General features: G+C 50.6%; 1 protein-coding gene and 1 pseudogene across 1 annotated transcript; one reads left to right on the top strand and one right to left on the bottom strand.

Moving 5' to 3' along the window:
- Positions 1 to 396: 396 nt before the first annotated feature.
- LOC128560776 (ubiquitin-like protein 5) lies at positions 397 to 8,023 on the top strand (annotated as a pseudogene).
- A 4,531-nt stretch (positions 8,024 to 12,554) lies between these two features.
- CTRB2 (chymotrypsinogen B2) lies at positions 12,555 to 15,500 on the bottom strand. The gene is made up of 7 exons (XM_053608148.1): positions 15,404 to 15,500; positions 14,540 to 14,643; positions 14,373 to 14,452; positions 14,197 to 14,275; positions 13,757 to 13,937; positions 13,131 to 13,264; positions 12,555 to 12,774 (listed from the first exon to the last, which is right to left on the bottom strand). The coding sequence occupies exons 1-7, from the start codon at positions 15,453 to 15,455 to the stop codon at positions 12,613 to 12,615; spliced, it is 792 nt and encodes a 263-aa protein (XP_053464123.1). The 5' UTR covers positions 15,456 to 15,500; the 3' UTR covers positions 12,555 to 12,612.
- Positions 15,501 to 17,025: the final 1,525 nt, after the last annotated feature.

Genomic DNA, 17,025 nt, shown 5'->3' on the forward strand with positions numbered 1-17,025 from the left:
TGATGATACCATTGCACTCCACCCTGGGCTGACACCAAGACCCTGTCTCTAAAAATAAACCAAAAAAACCCAAAGCTCATTCCATGAGGATCTGGATTCACTTGGATTCTTTCTGTGTTCCTAAAGTGCCTTCTGGGGTGCACCCCCATTGCTCCTGCCTCCCTCCATCCAGACTTCTGAGGATTGCTCATCCCCACTTCATCTGTTTGGAATTCCATTTCCTGAAAACCATTTAGAATAACTGCAGGTTGTCTGGGGGCAGAGCCGATGCTGACTTTCACTCTGGTTGATGCTGGATGTGGGAAGATAAAGTTATTGGAGGCCTGTATCTTCCGACAGGTTGCTGAGGTCATCAGCTCAAGAAGAGGGGCAACAGTTGGGTGTTGGGACCAGTTGATGCACGATGTATCCCGGGGACACAATATGACCTGCACGGAGGACAGGATGGCACAAAGATGCGAGAAGTTCCCCCCGGACACGCAGAGGGAGAGGCTGAAAGGTGGGTGCCCTGCCATGCCGGCCGTGAGCATCTTTGGGGAGCAGTGAGGTCTGCAGGCTATGGCCTCAGCTCACTTTGCTGAGTACAACAGACCCTGTAATGCTGAACACAAAGCCAGGCTTTGTCTGGTGGGGAGCAGGTGGGGCTGGGACTGACTGGTCAGCTGGCTTGGCTGTGCTGGGCACAGGAGCAGCCTGAAGGACAGGTACAGCACAGCCAGGCCTCGGCAAGGGCAGCAGAGGGGCGCCCTGGTGAGACCACAGCTGTCACTGATAGGGCAGCCATTTAGAGGAACAGGTGATTGATAAGAGGTAGAAACACATGACATGGGGGAGGGGTTCCCCTGTGGGTTCAGGAGGTCCCACACTACTGGTTATCCTAACTACATGGGTAGAAACGGTTAACAGTACTAGTTAGCGACGAGGGCAAGTAGGTATCGCTTTTGTTCTGCTCTGGACAGAGAACTATGCTTTGTGTGAATTATCTCATTCTGTTGTCAATCCATGAAATAAGTTCACTATTGTTTTATAAATGTTTTTTTTTTGGCCGGGGCTGTGTTTGAACCCGCCACCTCCGGCATATGGGACCGGCGCCCTACCTGCTGAGCCACAGGCGCCACCCTGTTTTATAAATGTTTTATAAACGAAGTAACAGGTTCAGACAAGTTAAATTTTCTCAAGTGCATTAACTGGTATGATACTAACTCTAAGCATGAAAAGTTAAGGCTATGGCTGGGCACAGCGGCTCACACTCTGGGAGGCCAAGGCAGGTGGATCACTTCCACTCAGGAGTTCAAGACCAGTCTGAGCAATATTGAGACCCCGTCTTAACTAAAAATAGAAAAACTGAGCCAAGAAGATCACTTGAGCCCAAGAACTTGAGGTTGCTGTGAGCTATAATGCATGGCCATGGCACTTGGAAAAAAGAAAGAAAGAAAAAAAGCACAGTGGTTATGGCGCCAGCCACATACACCAAGGCTGGCAGGTTTGAACCCAGCTGGGGCCAACTGCGACCAAAAAATAGCTGGGCATTGTGGTGGGAGCCTGTAGTCCCAGTTACTGGGAGGCTGAGGCAAGAGAATCACTTAAGCCCAGGACTTTGAGGTTGCTGTGAGCTATGAAGCCACCGCACTCTACCAAGGGCAACACAGTGAGACTCTGTCTAAAAAGAGAGAAAGAAATAAAAGTTAAGGCTGTATTAGAGCAACCACTAAAAGAAATGGAAAAAGATATCTCTAAAAAGCCTTCAGTTAAAGAGTTCATAATTCAAAAAAAAATAAATAAAAAGCCTTCAGTTAAAACTGAACTATAAGGATGTTTGTAGCCATGCCCCCTAAAAAAGGGGCAGGAAAGGACAAAAAGAGGGAGGAGAGACGGAGTGAATAGTAAAATGGGGGTCCTGAAATCCAACCATACTGATAAGAGACAGAAACTGTCAAATGGATAGGAAAAGCAAGATCAAACTACTTGTATTACATGAGTTGTATTTTAAACAGAGACACAGATGCAGGCAAAGTTAGTGGCTGGGGCTCGGTGGCTGTGGCTCAAGCGACTAAGGTGCCAGACATATACACCTGAGCTGGTGGGTTGGAATCCAGCTGGGACTGCCGAACAACAACAATGGCTGCAACCAAAAAATAGCCGGGCGTTGTGGCAGGTGCCTATAGTCCCAGCTACTTGGGAGGCAGGAGACTCGCTTAGAGCCCAGGAGTTGGAGGTTGCTGTGAGCTGTGATGTCACAGCACTCTACCCAGGGCGACAGCTTGAGGCTCTGTCTCAAACAAACAAACAAACAAACAAAAAAACAAAGTAAGTGGCTGGGGGAAACTTTTCATGTGACCAGTTAACATAAATAAGCAGCCTGGAGTGGCACAGTTAGCACCCAGTAGACCGGAGAGTACCTAGGAGATAAAGGGTCCATCTAGAAGCCTTAAACAAATATGTGTCTGGTAACAAAGCTTCAGTGTAGACAAAGCAAAAGTTGACAGATTTAGGGTGGTGCCTGTGGCTCAAGGGAGTGGGGCTCCGGCCCCATATGCCGGAGGTGGTGGGTTCAAGCCCAGCCCCTGCCAAAAAAAAAAAAAAAAAATTGACAGATTTAAAGGAAACAAACCCACAAGCATAGGAGTTTCTGACCCTGACCCCTCAACAACTGATTTAAACAAATTCAATAAAGATACAGAAAATATGAACACTACTAGCCACATTGGTCTGACACTTAGGGAGTACCGCAGACAGCCACAGAAAACACATTCTCTTCAAATGCACCAGGACACAAGTCTTGGGCATAAGTCTTAATGCAATAAAAGGATGAGGCCAAGCAGGCTGTACTCTTCAAGTACAATGGGATTAAGTTAGAAATCAGTAATAAGACATGAGAAAAGGCCGGGTGCGGTGGCTCATGCCTGTAATCCTAGCACTCTGGGAGGCCCAGGCGGGTGGATTGCCTGAGCTCACAGGTTCGAGACCAGCCTGAGCCAGAGTGAGCCCTCATCTCTAAGAAATAAATAAATAAAATAACCAGGCATTGTGGTGGGTGCCTGTAGTCCCAGCTACTTGGGAGGCTGAGGCAAAAGGATCATTTTAGCCCAAGAGTCTGAGGTTGCTGTAAGCAATGATGCCAAAGTACTCTACTCAGGGCAATGGAGTGAGACTGTCTCAAAACAAAACAACCACACCTGTAAATTAAACACTCTGAATTGTGGTTCAAAGACAACATCAGAAAGGAAATCAGAAAATAATTTGAACCGAATGATATTGAAAAGGTCACATCAGGGCACAGGGGCTCACTCCTGCAATCCCAGCACTCTGGGAGGCCAAAGCAGGTGGATTGTCTGAGCTCACGGTTTGGAGACCAGCCTGAGCTAGAATGAGACACCATCTCTAAAAATAGCCTGGCCTTATGGAAGGTGCCTGTAGTCCCAGCTACTTGGGAGGCTGATGCAAGAGGATCACTTGAGTCCAAGAGTTTGAGGTTGCTGTGAGCCATGACACCACGACACTCTACCCAGGGTGACAGCTTGAGACTCTGCCTCCAAAAAAAAAAAAAAATGATAAAATAAAAATAGCCGGGTGTTGTGGTGGGCAACTGTAGTCCCAGCTACTCAGGAGGCTGAGGTAAGAAGATTGCTTGAGCCTAAGAGTTGGAGATTACTGTGAGTTATGATGCCACAGCACTCTACCCAGGGCAACAGAGTATGACACTGTCGCCAGGGGAAAAAAAAAGTCACATCGAAATTGTAAGATGTTGCTAAGTCAAGGATTACGGAGAAATTTAGAGCCCTAAATGCCTTTATTAGAAGAGTATCAAATCACCATCCTAAGGTTCCACCTTAAGAAGCTAGAGAAAGGGCGCACCTGTGGCTCAGTGAGTAGGGTGGTGGGTTCAAACCCATCTCCGGCCAAACTGCAACAAAATAGCCAGGCGTTGTGGCCCGCACCTGTGGTCCCAGCTACTGGAGAGGCTGAGGCAAGAGAATCGCCTAAGCCCAGGAGCTGGAAGTTGCTATGAGCTGTGATAGCACAGCACTCCACCAAGGGCAGTAAAGTGAGACTCTGTCTCTACCAAAAAAAAAAAAAAAGAAGCTAGAGAAAGAAGAGCAAAGGGCAAAATCGGCAAAAAGACACAAGAGCAGCTAAGGCACCAGCCACATACACCAGAGCTGGCGGGTTCAAATCCGGCCCGGGCCTGCCAAACAACGACAACTTCAACTAAAAAATAGCTATTGTGGCGGGCGCCTGTAGTCCCAGCTGCTCGGGAGGCTGAGGCAGGAGAATCGCGTAAGCCCAAGAGTTAGAGGTTGCTGTGAGCCGTATGAGGTCATGGCACTCTACCTGAGAGCGGTACAGTGAGACTCTGCCTCTACCAAAAAATAAAATAAAATAAAATGCATTTAAACTCAAAAAAAAAAAAAAAAAAAAGTCCCACCTAATAGCAGCAGCCCCACGCGCACCAGCGCCTAGGAGCCAGCGAGCAGCCATCTTGGGCCAGCATCGCCCCCTCCTGGCCAGAAGTGACACGACAAGCCTCTTACCCTCCCTCGGCTTCCTCCCATCCCTCCACCTAAGGGGCTCGCTGTTCAAGTCGTCACCCAGTTCTTACCCTGTGTGATTCGCAAAATCGAGCGTGCATCAGAATACCTAGAAAGTGTGTTGACACTCGGAATGCTGGACCCCTTCCCCACCACTTCTGACTCCAGGGCGCTGGGGTGGGGCCTGAGAACCTGGATTACAGACAAGGTTTCTGAGTGGGGGCTGCTAGGCTGAGGATCCCACTTTGAGAACCCCAGGTCATGATCAAGCCCCCAGCTTTCCGGGATACTGAGACACAGCTCCTGCCTCACGAAGTCCACAATCCAGCCTGGAGCTTCCGTGCAGTAATTTGGTTCTAGCAGAAGGGAACACCCAGGGCCCAGTGGGAGCAGCCATGTCTCAGAGAGGAGCCAGCGTGCCACACTCTTGCTGAGGCATCCCAGCCTTGGGGTCACCACACTCAGTTTCTTCTACTGTGCAGTTTGGGCAGTGCCCTGAGTGGGCCCTCTGTTTTGCCCCAGCGTCACCAGGCTCTATCAAGCACTTCCATAATGCCACCAGGCAGAGCTCGTGGCTGACACGCCTGCCTTGCCACTCATGATGGTGACAACATCCACCTGGCCCTGCTATCTCCAACTGCCAGCACCCTCGCGCCACTGGAGCCTGTTCTGTGGCAGCACCTGAGTGTGGCCCTGGCCTGCTGAGACCCAGGCCGGCTGCTGAGGGGCTGCTGAGTCCTGCTGCCGCCCAGCCACTCCTTACTGCTTTGGTAGACGGTGCATCTTCCTGGACACAGCCATCCACTGGGCGTTCTGCCTTGCCTGGCACGTCCGCTTTACCAAGCCCTCCCAGGCTCTTTAACCCCTCCTTGCACCACCTGACCGTAATTCTGGCATTTCTCCCTCACTTTCCATGCTTCTTGGAGACATCTGGCGCCCTAAGCAGGTGTTAGATAGAACTTGTGTCCTCAGAGGGTGCTCCCAGGTTCATAAACTCTCAGTTTTCCAGTTTTATGTTCTGCCCCCTCCATCCAGCCCTCTCAGCACCCAGTCCCAATGACACACGACTGGCCCCTGCCAGCACTTATTGGCTCAGGCCTGTTGGCAACCTAGGGATATGGTCCCCCACCCGCCCGTAGGGTTTTATTTGCAAACTGGGATTGAATCAAGTGAGATTCCTGTTTAAGCACAGAGATTTTTTTGTTGTTGTTTTTGCTTTTTGTTTTTTTGAGACAGAGTCTCACTGTGTTGCCCTCAGTAGAGTGTGGTAGCGTCACAGCCCACAGCAACCTCAAACTCCTGGGCTTAAATGATTCTTTTGCCTCAGCCTCCCAGGTAGCTGGGACTACAGGTGACCGCCATAACACCCGGCTATTTTTTGATTGCATTTGTCATTGTTGTTTGGCAGGCCTGGGCTGGGTTCAAACCTGCCAGCTCTGGTGTATGTGCTGAGCTACAGGCGCTGGGCCTAAACACAGAGTTTTTTGCTTAACTGTGTTTTGGGGGTTGTTTTCTTTTTGTGTTTAGCTATACGTTTAAGTATATTTTCCAAATATACTTAAAAATTGGAGAATTTGGGCAGGAAGCAGTGGCAGTGGCTCACACCTATAATCCTAGCACTCTGGGAAGGCAAAGTGGGAGGATCACTTGAGCTCAGGAGTTCAAGACGAGCCTGAACAAGAGCAAGACCACATATCTACTAAAAGTAGAAAAACTAGCCAGGCATTGTGGTGCATGCCTGTAGTCCCACTACTTAGGAGGCTGAGGCAGGAGGATCACTTGAGCCTAGGATTTTGAGGTTTCTGTGAGCTAGACACCATGGCACTCTACTCAGGGCAACAGAGTAAGACTGTGTCTCAAAAGTAAATAAATAGGAAAAGTCGTAAGTATATTGGCAAAAACCTTTTCAACTAAACTGTTTAGTTTTTTTTTTAAGTGAAACAGAGTCTCACTTGGTGGCCCCTGGTAGAGTGCCATGGCATGACAGCTCACAGCAACCTCAAACTCTTGGGCTCAAGTGATTCTCTTGCCTCAGCCTCCCTAGTAGCTGGAACTACAGGCGCCTACCACAAAACCCAGCTATTTTCTTTTGTTTTAGCAGGTGTGGGCTGGTTTCAAAGCCACCAGCCAGCCCCAGGCCGAGGACCTAACCACTGAGCTGTGGGCACCCAGCCAACCTTTTCAACTGTTAAGTTTTGTGAGACTTACATACAGATCAAGTGTTTCTCATGAAGAGTTGGCATCCAAATGGAATGGGCTGGAAATGCAAATTACATAGTGGCTATCACAAACTTAGTGTAAGAAAAAGAATATAATTATCATTAATAATTTTAAAATGTTAATCCATGTTGAAATGATAATATTTGGATATATTGAGTTAAATGAAATCTATTATTAAAGGTAATTCACCTACCTTCTTTACTTTACTTTTTTAGTAAGGCTACTAGATAATTTAAAATCTCCCATTTGAGTGTTGCTCTGAAAGGCTGGAGTAGAGATTGTACATTGCTTCCAATGGTTTTCAAATGCATAGAGATTGCGAAACAATCTCTCATGGGGATGGTGCCTGTGGCTCAAAGGGGTAGGGCGCTGGCCCCATGTGCCAGAGGTGGCAGGTTCAAACCCAGCCCCGGCCAAAAAAACTGCAAATAAATAAAGAAAGAAAGAATCTCACATGGTTTTTTTTTTTTTTTTTTTTAATTTGGCCGGGGCTGGGTTTGAACCCGCCACCTCCGGCATATGGGACCGGCGCCCTACCCGCTGAGCCACAGGTGCCACTCTCACACGGTTTTTCAAATGTCCTCCATGAAAGCGCTTGAAGCTGGAGGTTGTGGGTCTGCAGGTGTGAGGTGTTTGGAGCTCCACCCAGGATAATCTAGGTCATTTGCAACGATCATCTGGGAAAGAAAGTCCGAGTTAAATGCAACACTGATGACACCATTGGGGACTTTAAAAAGCTGTTTGCAGCCCAAACTGGCACCCATTGGAACAAGATTGTCCTTAAGAAGTGGTACATGGCTCGGTGCCTGTAGCTCAAGTGGCTAAGGCGCCAGCCACATACACCTGAGCTGGTGGGTTCGCATGCAGCCCGGGCCTGCCAAACAATGACAGCTGCAACCAAAAAATGGCTGGGCGTTGTGGCAGGCGCCTGTGGTCCCACCTACTTGGGAGGCTGAGGCATGAGAATTGCTTGAGCCCAGGAGTTGGAGGTTGCTGTGAGCTGTGATGTCACAGCACTCTACCCAGGACAACAGCTTGAGGCTCTGTCTCAAAAAACAAACAACGACAAAAAAAAAAAAAGTGGTACATGATTTTTAAGGACCACATGTCTTTTTTTTTTTGGTTTTTGGCCGGAGCTAGGTTTGAACCTGCCTCCTCTGGCATATGGGACCGGCGCCCTACTCCTTGAGCCACAGGCGCTGCCCAAGGACCACATGTCTTTAAGGGACTATGAAATCTATGAAGGGACAAACCTGGAGCTTTATTACCAATAGAGCAGATTCCTTGCCCCACCCTACCCTTCTTTCCTCCCACACTACCCACATTGGTATGGATGCTTTTTTTTATTTTTTAATCACCCATTTGAGCCAGGAGAAGTGGCTCACACCTGTAGTCCCACCTCTCAAAGAGGCTGAGCTGTTATCATGCATGCCAGCCTAGGGTACAGAGTAAGAACTGCCACTAAAATTTATATATATATATATATCACTCATTTGGCTCACATGGTTATTTGGACAGAGCAGTTAGAACAGGTGTCCTCAAACTTTTTAAACAGGGGGCCAATTCACTGTCCCTCAGACCGTTGGAGGGACGGACTATAGTTTAAAAAAAAACTATGAACAAATTCCTATGCACACTGCACATATCTTATTTTGAAGTAAAAAACAAAACGGGAGCAAATACAATTCACACCGCTTCATGTGGCCCGCGGGCCGCAGTTTGAGGATGCCTGATTAGAAGGAAGAAAAAGGTCACAGCATGCAGTGTTCATGTTAGCCACCAGGTGGCAACCTTGTCCCGGGCTGCGGTTTCAGCCTCCCAGCAGAGTAGTGGGTGAAGCAGGTGGAAGAGGCAGGCTTTACCCCTGCGTAAAAGGTAGCTTACCCAAGTTTGTGCTTGCTGCTCCATTTCACATTTACTGACAAGAGAACTGTTGATCTCAAGGTTCCTACACCATGTCTATTGTTAACTGTAAACTTGCACCCGACAGTGCCAAACCTGTACAGTCTTCTTAGTTTGGTATCAGCACAGGTTGCTTGGTTCACTTGTTTAGATTTGCAAGATGCCTTCTTCACTATCCGAGTGGCTACAGTAAGTCAGAAGTTGTTTGTTTTCTGAGAGAAGATACCAAAGAAGGATGAGGTCTAGGAGGATAGGTCTTCTGTAGGTGACCACAAAGATACACCTGCAGAGTCTTCTCCATGGTGACTCAGCTCTTAGGAATTTGTAGACTTGATGTCCTAGAACCTCGAAATTTCCACTTCTGTGAAATCCTATAGTTCTGTGGGGGCTGGAACAGCATCTCCCACTTGATTCAAACTGACCAATGAAAATGGTACCTATGAGTTGGAACCTTTTGACTGGAGAAAAAGGGAAAGACCAAGCCAGTTGGGGAGTGAGTGTGGTCATTTCAAATTATATGCTGTAAGCTCTGCCAGCTGAAATAAAGAGCCCTTACTCTTATAAACATGGTGTTTGGGTGTTCTTTCTCTCCGTTGAGCCTCATCTTCCTGCAACACTTCCAGTGAAAAGACTCCCTAAAGGGAGGTGTTCAACAACATACCTGGACTTCCTTGCCACAAAGGTTCAAAAACTCCCCTACACAGCTCGGCGCTTTATAGGCCAGCAGCTAGGGCGCCAGCCACATACACTGGAGCTGGCAGGTTCAAACGCAGCCTGGGCCTGCCAAATAACAATGACAATTAAAAACCAAAAAACAGCTGGGCGTTGTGGTGGGAATCTGTAATCCCAGCTACTTGGGAGGCTGAGGCAAGAGAATCGCTTAAACCCAAGAGTTTGTGGTTGCTGTGAGTTGTGATGCCAGGACACTCTATTGAGGGCAACATAGTGAGAGTCTGTCTCAAAAAAAACTCCCCTACAATCTTTGGGGACGAACCTATCAGAGACCTGTCAACCTTTCTTGCACAACAGTTACAGTTTACAATTTGAGCTTCAATTGTTGCTGGAAAACCATGAATTAAAACAGACAAACATTTATAGTAACAATATAGAGGAAGGAATCTTTAATAGCCAGCAAGAACTCCAGTGCATTAAGGCGTAAAATGCTGAGTTCCTTTCATTTTTAACTCCAAGCTTAGGAGAAAAGATTTATACAAAGTCTCAGTCAAGCTTCTCTGAAATTCTGTGATGTTAAAAGAATTAGGTGTTTAACTTAACCCTAAGATTCTGTCCAAACAGTGGGGTAGGGCAATTAAACTTGATCTCCCAATGGCAGAGAAATTGTGGAATATACTGGGAGTTGTATTTTACCTTCTACTTCAGAGATGGAGCCACAAAAGCAGGTCCATTGTCACAGCCTATGTAAAGGCCGTGGCACCTGTGGCTCAAGGAATAGGGCACCAGCCCCATATATCAGAGGTGGTGGGTTCAAACTCAGACCTGGCAAAAAAAAAAAAAAAAAAAAAAAAAAGAGGTAGGCCATATTCAGAGATAATTTCTCTAAATAGAAAACGTGTGACTTCTTTGGCTTTTTCACTTTGAGTAGGAAAAGGTTCACTCACCCTGAATTATACCAGCAGATACTTAACTTTTTCTGCTTGGAGGCATTTCAGTAAAGTTCACTTGAATGTTTTCAAAGGGTGTAGTTCTTAATACTTTGAATACCTGGTGGCATAAGGCGGGACAGGGGATGTGGCAGGGGGGTTTGTTTGGCATTAAATTGGCTACAGGTGACACATTTTTGACTTACTGTTTTTGCCAGACTTGCTCGATGTTTCATATAAAAATACTTTCTTAATAGTTGTTCCAGAGTGGAGTGCCCTAGATGGGTGGACTCGTGCACAGCCTGCACTACAGAAGTTCCCAGTAATTCTGGCATTATTCTTCCATCTGGTAAACGCATCCAACCATCATCTGTGGCCAATGCTTGCTCTTGTGCTGACCACTCCAATTCTTTTTTGCTGTATCCAGGTGTTACATCTGGGACCCAAGGGAGCAGGGCTGCAAATACACGTTGACTTGCCAGTGTGCTTCAGCATCAGCTTTAGTATTCCCTAGAAAACATGTCCTTGCCCCTTTTGGTGACCTTTGCAATGAAATACTGCCATCTTGCTAAGTCTCCAAACAGCCTTCAATAAGTTTTGTATTTTTTAGTGATACTTTGTTTTTCAGCTGAGTTTAATAGTCCTTTTTTTCTGTACAGTGCACCATGCACATGCAGGGTTAAAAAGGCATACTTTGAATCAGTATAAATGTCTGTTTTAATTTGCAGTTTTCCTACAACACAATTACAAGGTTGGGTGCGGTGGCTCATGCCTGTAATCCCAGCACTCTGGGAGGCTGAGGCAGGTGGATTGCCCGAGCTCAGGAATTTGAGGCCAGCCTGAGCAAGAGCAAGACCTCGTTCTCTACTTAAAAAAAAATAGAGCCCCAGTGCAGTGGCTCACACCTGTAATCCTAGCACTCTGGGAGGTCGAGGTGGGTGGATTTCCTGAGCTCACAGGTTTGAGACCAGCCTGAGCCAGAGTAAGACCTCATCTCTAAAAAGCCAGGAGTTATGGTGGGCACCTGTAGTCCCACCTACTTGGGAGGCTGAGATAAGGGGATCTCTTGAGCCCAAGAGTTGAGATTGCTGTGAGCTGTGATGTAACAGCACTCTACCGAGGTCTACAAAGTGAAACTCTGTCTCTAAGAAAAGAAATGGAAAAATAGAAAAACTAGGGCGGCGCCTGTGGCTCAGTCGGTAAGACCCCGGCCCCATATACCAAGGGCGATGGGTTCAAACCCGGCCCCCACTAAACTGCAACCAAAAAATAGCCGGGCGTTGTGGCGGGCGCCTGTAGTCCCAGCTACTCTGGAGGCTGAGGCAAGAGAATTGCTAAAGCCCAGGAGTTGGAGGTTGCTGTGAGCTGTGTGAGGCCACGGCACTCTACCGAGGGCCATAAAGTGAGACTCTGTCTCTACAAAAAAAAAAAAGAAAAATAGAAAAACTAGCCCAGCATTGTGTCGGGTGACTGTAGTCCCATCTATTCTGGAAGCTGAAGCAAGAGGATCGCTTGAGCCCAGGAGTTTGAGGTTGCTGTGAGCTGTGACACCATAGCATTCTACCCATGGTGACTGAGTGACACTCTGTCTCAAAAGAAAAAAAAAAGGGGCAATAATCACAATGGGCTCTCAATTATCTATATCCATAAGGTTATTATGATTCTTTTTTTTTTTTTTTTTTTTTGCAGTTTTTGGCCGTGGCTGGGTTTGAACCCGCCACCTCTGGCATATGGGGCTGGCGCCCTACTCCTTTGAGCCATAGGCACTGCCCAGGTTATAATGATTCTAAAAAACAAAAACTAACTGTGTCACCTTTATACAATGACAGGGGACAAATTCATCATCTTAACAATTGGCAAAGGAAAAGAAAGTGTTTCTACTGCAGGTTCTGTGTCAACAGTACCACGGCTGGGTGGACGGGAGGCATCTCCATGGGAGTATTCCAGAAAATACATGAGAAAGAAACGTTTACATTGAGATGCCACTGTTTTGCAGCCCCCAAAGAACTGATGGCTGCAGTCCTTCAGCATCAGTGTGGCTAACCTCCCAGAAAGAGGGAAGAACCGACTCCACCTGCAGCCCGGCCGGGGGGACGGAAACTGGGCCTGGTCAAGCACCAGATCCAGCTGCCCAGGCAGAGTCCTGAGCAGGGATGAGCTACACAGACACAGCTTCCTGAAAAGGTGGGTTGCCTGGGTTACGTCAGCCTCAGGGGACCAGTGAGCAGCCCCTTGGTGGGAGACAGAGCTCCGGCCCCTTGGCCCTGGGCCCCACAGAGAGACACATGCAGTGCGTCAGAGCTTCTGAACAGATGCTTTTAATGGGGAATCGTGGGATGGGGGTGGCAGAAGCCTCAGGCTCAGTTGGCGGCCAGGATTTCCTGAACCCAGGGCATGAGCGCGGTGACACGGGCGTACACGGCGGGCGTGGTGGTGGAGCAGGTGCCACTGCCCCAGGACACGATGCCCACCAGGGTCCAGGCTCCATCCTTCTGGCAGACCAGGGGGCCGCCGGAGTCACCCTGTGGGAAGGAGAGAGGACATGTCTCCACCCTGACCTGGTGACATCCAGGGAGGGATCAGAGAGGTGACAGTGTGGGCCCAGGGCTACGCCTGAGTTGCTCAGGTCTCCAGGGCAGTCACAGCTCCTCTGCTATTAACTCCTGGGGGCAGCGGTGTCCCTTAGCCTGGTCACTACTTGTCACATGGGCATCTGTGAGCCTCACCCACTTTCAATGGGTTCCAGGAAAGAGTGAGGTTAGCAGATGAGAGGAGAAGGGAGCCCAGGCCTCCAGGATGTGGGCCCTGTGGTCCCCTAGCCCAAACAGGGTGATGGTAAGGTCAGTGGTACAGGTAGGGCAGCCCGAGTGAGCCTTACCATGCAGGAGGAGACGCCGCTGGCCCCAGCACAGACCATCACATCAGTGATCTTGCTGCCCCAGAACTTCTTGCATTCAGTGTTGGACAGGAGGGGCAGGGCCGCCTGCTGCAGCTTGTCAGGGGTCTGGAGGGCTGCAGGGCGGGAGGGGGCAGGTCAGGGCCCTCGGCCCACCACAGTGAGGGGACCAGGCCCCGCCACGCCTGCCCTCCCTCCCCTGCCACCTTCCTCTTCACCATGGCCATGTGGTGGGAATGTCCCCCAGAGCCTGAAGGTGTCTGTCAGGTACAGCTCCCTTCAGAGGCCACACCAGGCTGGGTCCCCAGCCCGGAGAGCAGCCTGGGCTGGCCCTGGCACCATCGCCCACCATCGCCTACCACAAGGGAGCTAAGGCAGGGGCACACTGAGGGGCTTCTACAAAAACCGACTGTTGGGGTGCACATGTGTTTGGCCTGTTTTTATTTCCTTTTGGTACATTTGAATTCAGTAAACAAAAGGGCAGATCTATGACTGTGTTATAATTCAGACCAAAACCATGAGAGCCAACGGGGCACCCTGAGACTCTGCCGCCCAGGCAGCCACAAGCCCCAGGGCAGCCCCGGTCTGGGGAGGCCCTGCACACCCACCATTGTACTTGGTCTTGCCCCAGCCTGTGGTGGCACACAGCGTCCCCGCAGGGAAGTCGTCGTCAGCGCTGGGCAGGCACACTGCGGACACTGTCTGGGAGAAGCGGGCTGGCGTGGCCAGCTTCAGCAGGGTGATGTCATTGCGCACGGTGAACATGCTGAACTTGGGGTTCTTGAAAACCTGCGAGAGTGGGGGGAACAGATGCCCAGCTGAGCCCCCGGGGCCAGGGAGTTGCGGCCTTCCCGGACACCAACTCCTTCCTGGAGGCCCAGTCTGGACAGAGCCAGGGAGCCAGATAGAGACCCTGAGCCCACCTCAACCACCCCCCTCCCACCCCTCCAGCCACCCAGGGATCCTCTCCTCCTGCTTCAACCCCCAGCCCCAGCCCCCTGGCCCACCCCCCACCCCCACCCCTTGGCTGAGCCTCTGCAGAACAAACCTTGGCAATCTTCAAGACCTGGATGTTTTCCTCGTCGGAGCCCTGGTCAAACTCCCCAGCTACCACCACATCGGAGGTCCTGGACAGGACAATCAGGGTGAGACCTGGGAACGCACCCGCTCCCCTCCCCACCCAACCAGAGCTGTAAGCAGAGCCTGAGGCTGCCCGGCACTCACTTGACCCCACAGTGGGCGGCAGTGACCACCCAGTCCTCACTGATGAGGGAGCCCCCGCAGAAGTGGAAGCCGGTTTTGTCCTGGGGAGAGAGATGCAAGGATCAGCAGCTCCCCAGCCTGGCCCCCACCCCAGTGCTCACCCCGCATGCTCGAGACCTCCCTCTCACCTGCAGGGAGACTTGCCAGGGCCAGGAGCCAGGGACGGCATCCTCGCCGTTGACGATCCTGGACAGGCCACTGACCACCGGGTGGATGGCGGGGACCCCGCAGCCTGGGGGAGAGAGTGGGGTGAGGGGTGAGCACCAGCTGACTCATTTTCCCCCTCGGACCCAGCATGGTTCCCACCTCCCCTCCTCTGAGAAGTCAGCCCTGACTCCCTGCCCCAGCCTCTGGGGGCAACTCTGGGCACTTGGACATAGAGGAATGGGACTCTGTGGGACCTCAGCCAAGTAAGCCAAACACGTCGTGTGAGGTGTGCTGCAGGCCCATAGCCAGGGCTGGAAGTCTGGACTCTGGGTTTGAGCCTGGGCTCCACCACTGCTAATCTATGTGGAGTCTCAGTTTCCCCGTCAGCAAAACAGGGCTCACACAGCGGCCAACCTCACTGCTGTGGTGTGAAGATCCCACATGAGTTAGCCCAGACAGCACCAGCTCTATGCCCACAGCAAGCACTCCGTGAACAGGAGTTTAAAAGGGCAGGACGCAAGGTCCCCAAAGGTTTGGGTTAGAAGGTGCCAAGCCACCACGTCCCACGTGCACCATCCAAGCCTGTGTGGGAGGCTCCAATTGCTCGGAGAGTTTTCTGAAGGCCTTGGGGAAACCCCAGGGATGTCGGCTTCCTCCCCTGGGAGCTTCAATTTCCCAGCGCCCCGCTCAGAGGTGCCAGTAAGGCTCAGGGACAGGGTGACTTGCTAAGGCTCACACCACTGTGCACAGCTGAACTGGGAGCAAGGACCCTGCTGCCCCTTGCTGGTCTTGGGGATAGGGGTGAGAGGCACACATGTCCTGCCTCTACAGGGCCCAGTACTCACCAAAGGTGGTGCCCAAGAGGGCCCAGCAGGAAAGGAGCCAGAGGAAGGACATGGTGGAGCTGTCTCAGAGGTTGAGGACGCCTAACTGGGGGCCCCCGTTATATACCTGTGCACCAGGCTGTTATCTGGAGACCTTGGGCAGTGATCCCTGGTCTGGGAGGTGTCCAAGTGGTCAGGGTGTGCCAGAGCAGGGCTGGCATGGGAGCCTGGGATGGCAGCAGCTGCGGTCCCCAGCTGAGCTGGGGCTGTACAAGGTGAACTTCTACCCACAGCTTCCCTCCTCCAGGCCCTGCCTCATGAGAACTGCTCCAGGGGATGAGGGGGGGATGAAGCCAGAGCCCCCAGACTGGTCTCTCCTGGTCTGGAGGACCTTCAACAATGAATTTGGTTGATCTGCTGGTGTTAGAACCCTGCTGGGCAGTGTGGTGACAGTGGGGAGAGGCCTGTCTGCTCCCCAGAGTGTGGGACAAAGGCTTGGGTGGGGAGGCCAGGGGCTGACGATGTCCCACCTGGTCTCAGGACAGCTAAGAAGTGACAGTTCAGTTGATGTCTGTGGCAGTCTCTTGGGCTGTGTGCAGAGTGGCTGGGAGGGATAAGCTGCCCTCCACACAGCCGCTGGCCCTGCACATGGGCACCTGTGTTCAGGGGCCCCTAGAGCTGAGCATGGGACATTCCGGGGCAAGACAGGGCTTGGGGACCAACAAGGGGCCCTCCTGTCACCCTTGATGAGAGCTGACAGAGTCTGGACCTCAAGAGGTAGTGGGGGTGCAGGAGACCTGGCTCCTGGTTTGAGTGGCAGGGTGGGTGGTGGAGCCTTTTCCCAACTAGTGGGAAACTGGGGAGAGAGAAATTTTAGATGGAGGCTGCCAGACATTCAGGGAAGTTGCCCCCAAATGCACAGGAAAAATGCCTCGTGGCTGTTTTTATAAATTTCTATCCATCGATGACTGTGAGGTGTTTGTTCACTGCATAGGTTCTGTGTCAAGCAGCTGTGGACCCTTGGGCAAATTACTTGCCCTCTCTGATCCTGTTCCTATATATGTAAATAGGTTCACTTATAGCTTGGGTCCCATGTGACAAAACAACCCCAACCATCTGGAGAGCTGAGAACCAGGCCTAACATAATCCACACTGGTCAGTCCTTTGTATTTATCTTTCTTCCATTCACACCCTTTGCTCATTCTAGAAGATTGTCTAATGACAAGGAAGGAAGGCAACAATGTATTATGTGGGAAAGCAGAACACAAAACAGGTGTGTGGCCTGGGCCACGCTCACCAGTCTGAACTGGAATAGCCCAAACAAAATGAAAGAAACACAAGTTCCTGCGTTCAGCAAGCTTACATGGGCAAGGGCGGGAGAGTTTATTTGAAAAATAAGTAAAATATACACCACCAGCTAAGGGGCTGGGAGGCCTCACTTTGAATGAGACAGTTAACGATCTAAGAGTCAGCAGAGTAGCCGGTGCATCTCGGTGGGGATAGGTGTCCAGACACAGGGAGCAGAAAAGCAAGCACCTGGGTGTGGCAGGAAGTTCAAGGAGGCCCTTGTAGCCCACAGGGACTGGAAATAGGGTGGGTGGAGAAGTGAGGGCAGAGCAAGGAGGGCCCTGGTGCAGACAAGA

This window comes from Nycticebus coucang, chromosome 2 (genome assembly GCF_027406575.1).
Source record: "Nycticebus coucang isolate mNycCou1 chromosome 2, mNycCou1.pri, whole genome shotgun sequence".
NCBI lineage: Eukaryota > Metazoa > Chordata > Mammalia > Primates > Lorisidae > Nycticebus > Nycticebus coucang.

Excerpts from the sequence above, each read along its gene's own strand:
- CTRB2 (XM_053608148.1), bottom strand. The coding sequence starts at position 15,455 with ATGTCCTTCCTCTGGCTCCTTTCCTGCTGGGCCCTCTTGGGCACCACC. Across the intron at positions 14,644-15,403 it reads CCTCTTGGGCACCACCTTTG|GCTGCGGGGTCCCCGCCATC; the intron begins GTGAGTACTGGG and ends TCTCTCCCCCAG. Across the intron at positions 14,276-14,372 it reads GCCGCCCACTGTGGGGTCAA|GACCTCCGATGTGGTGGTAG; the intron begins GTGAGTGCCGGG and ends TGTCCTGTCCAG.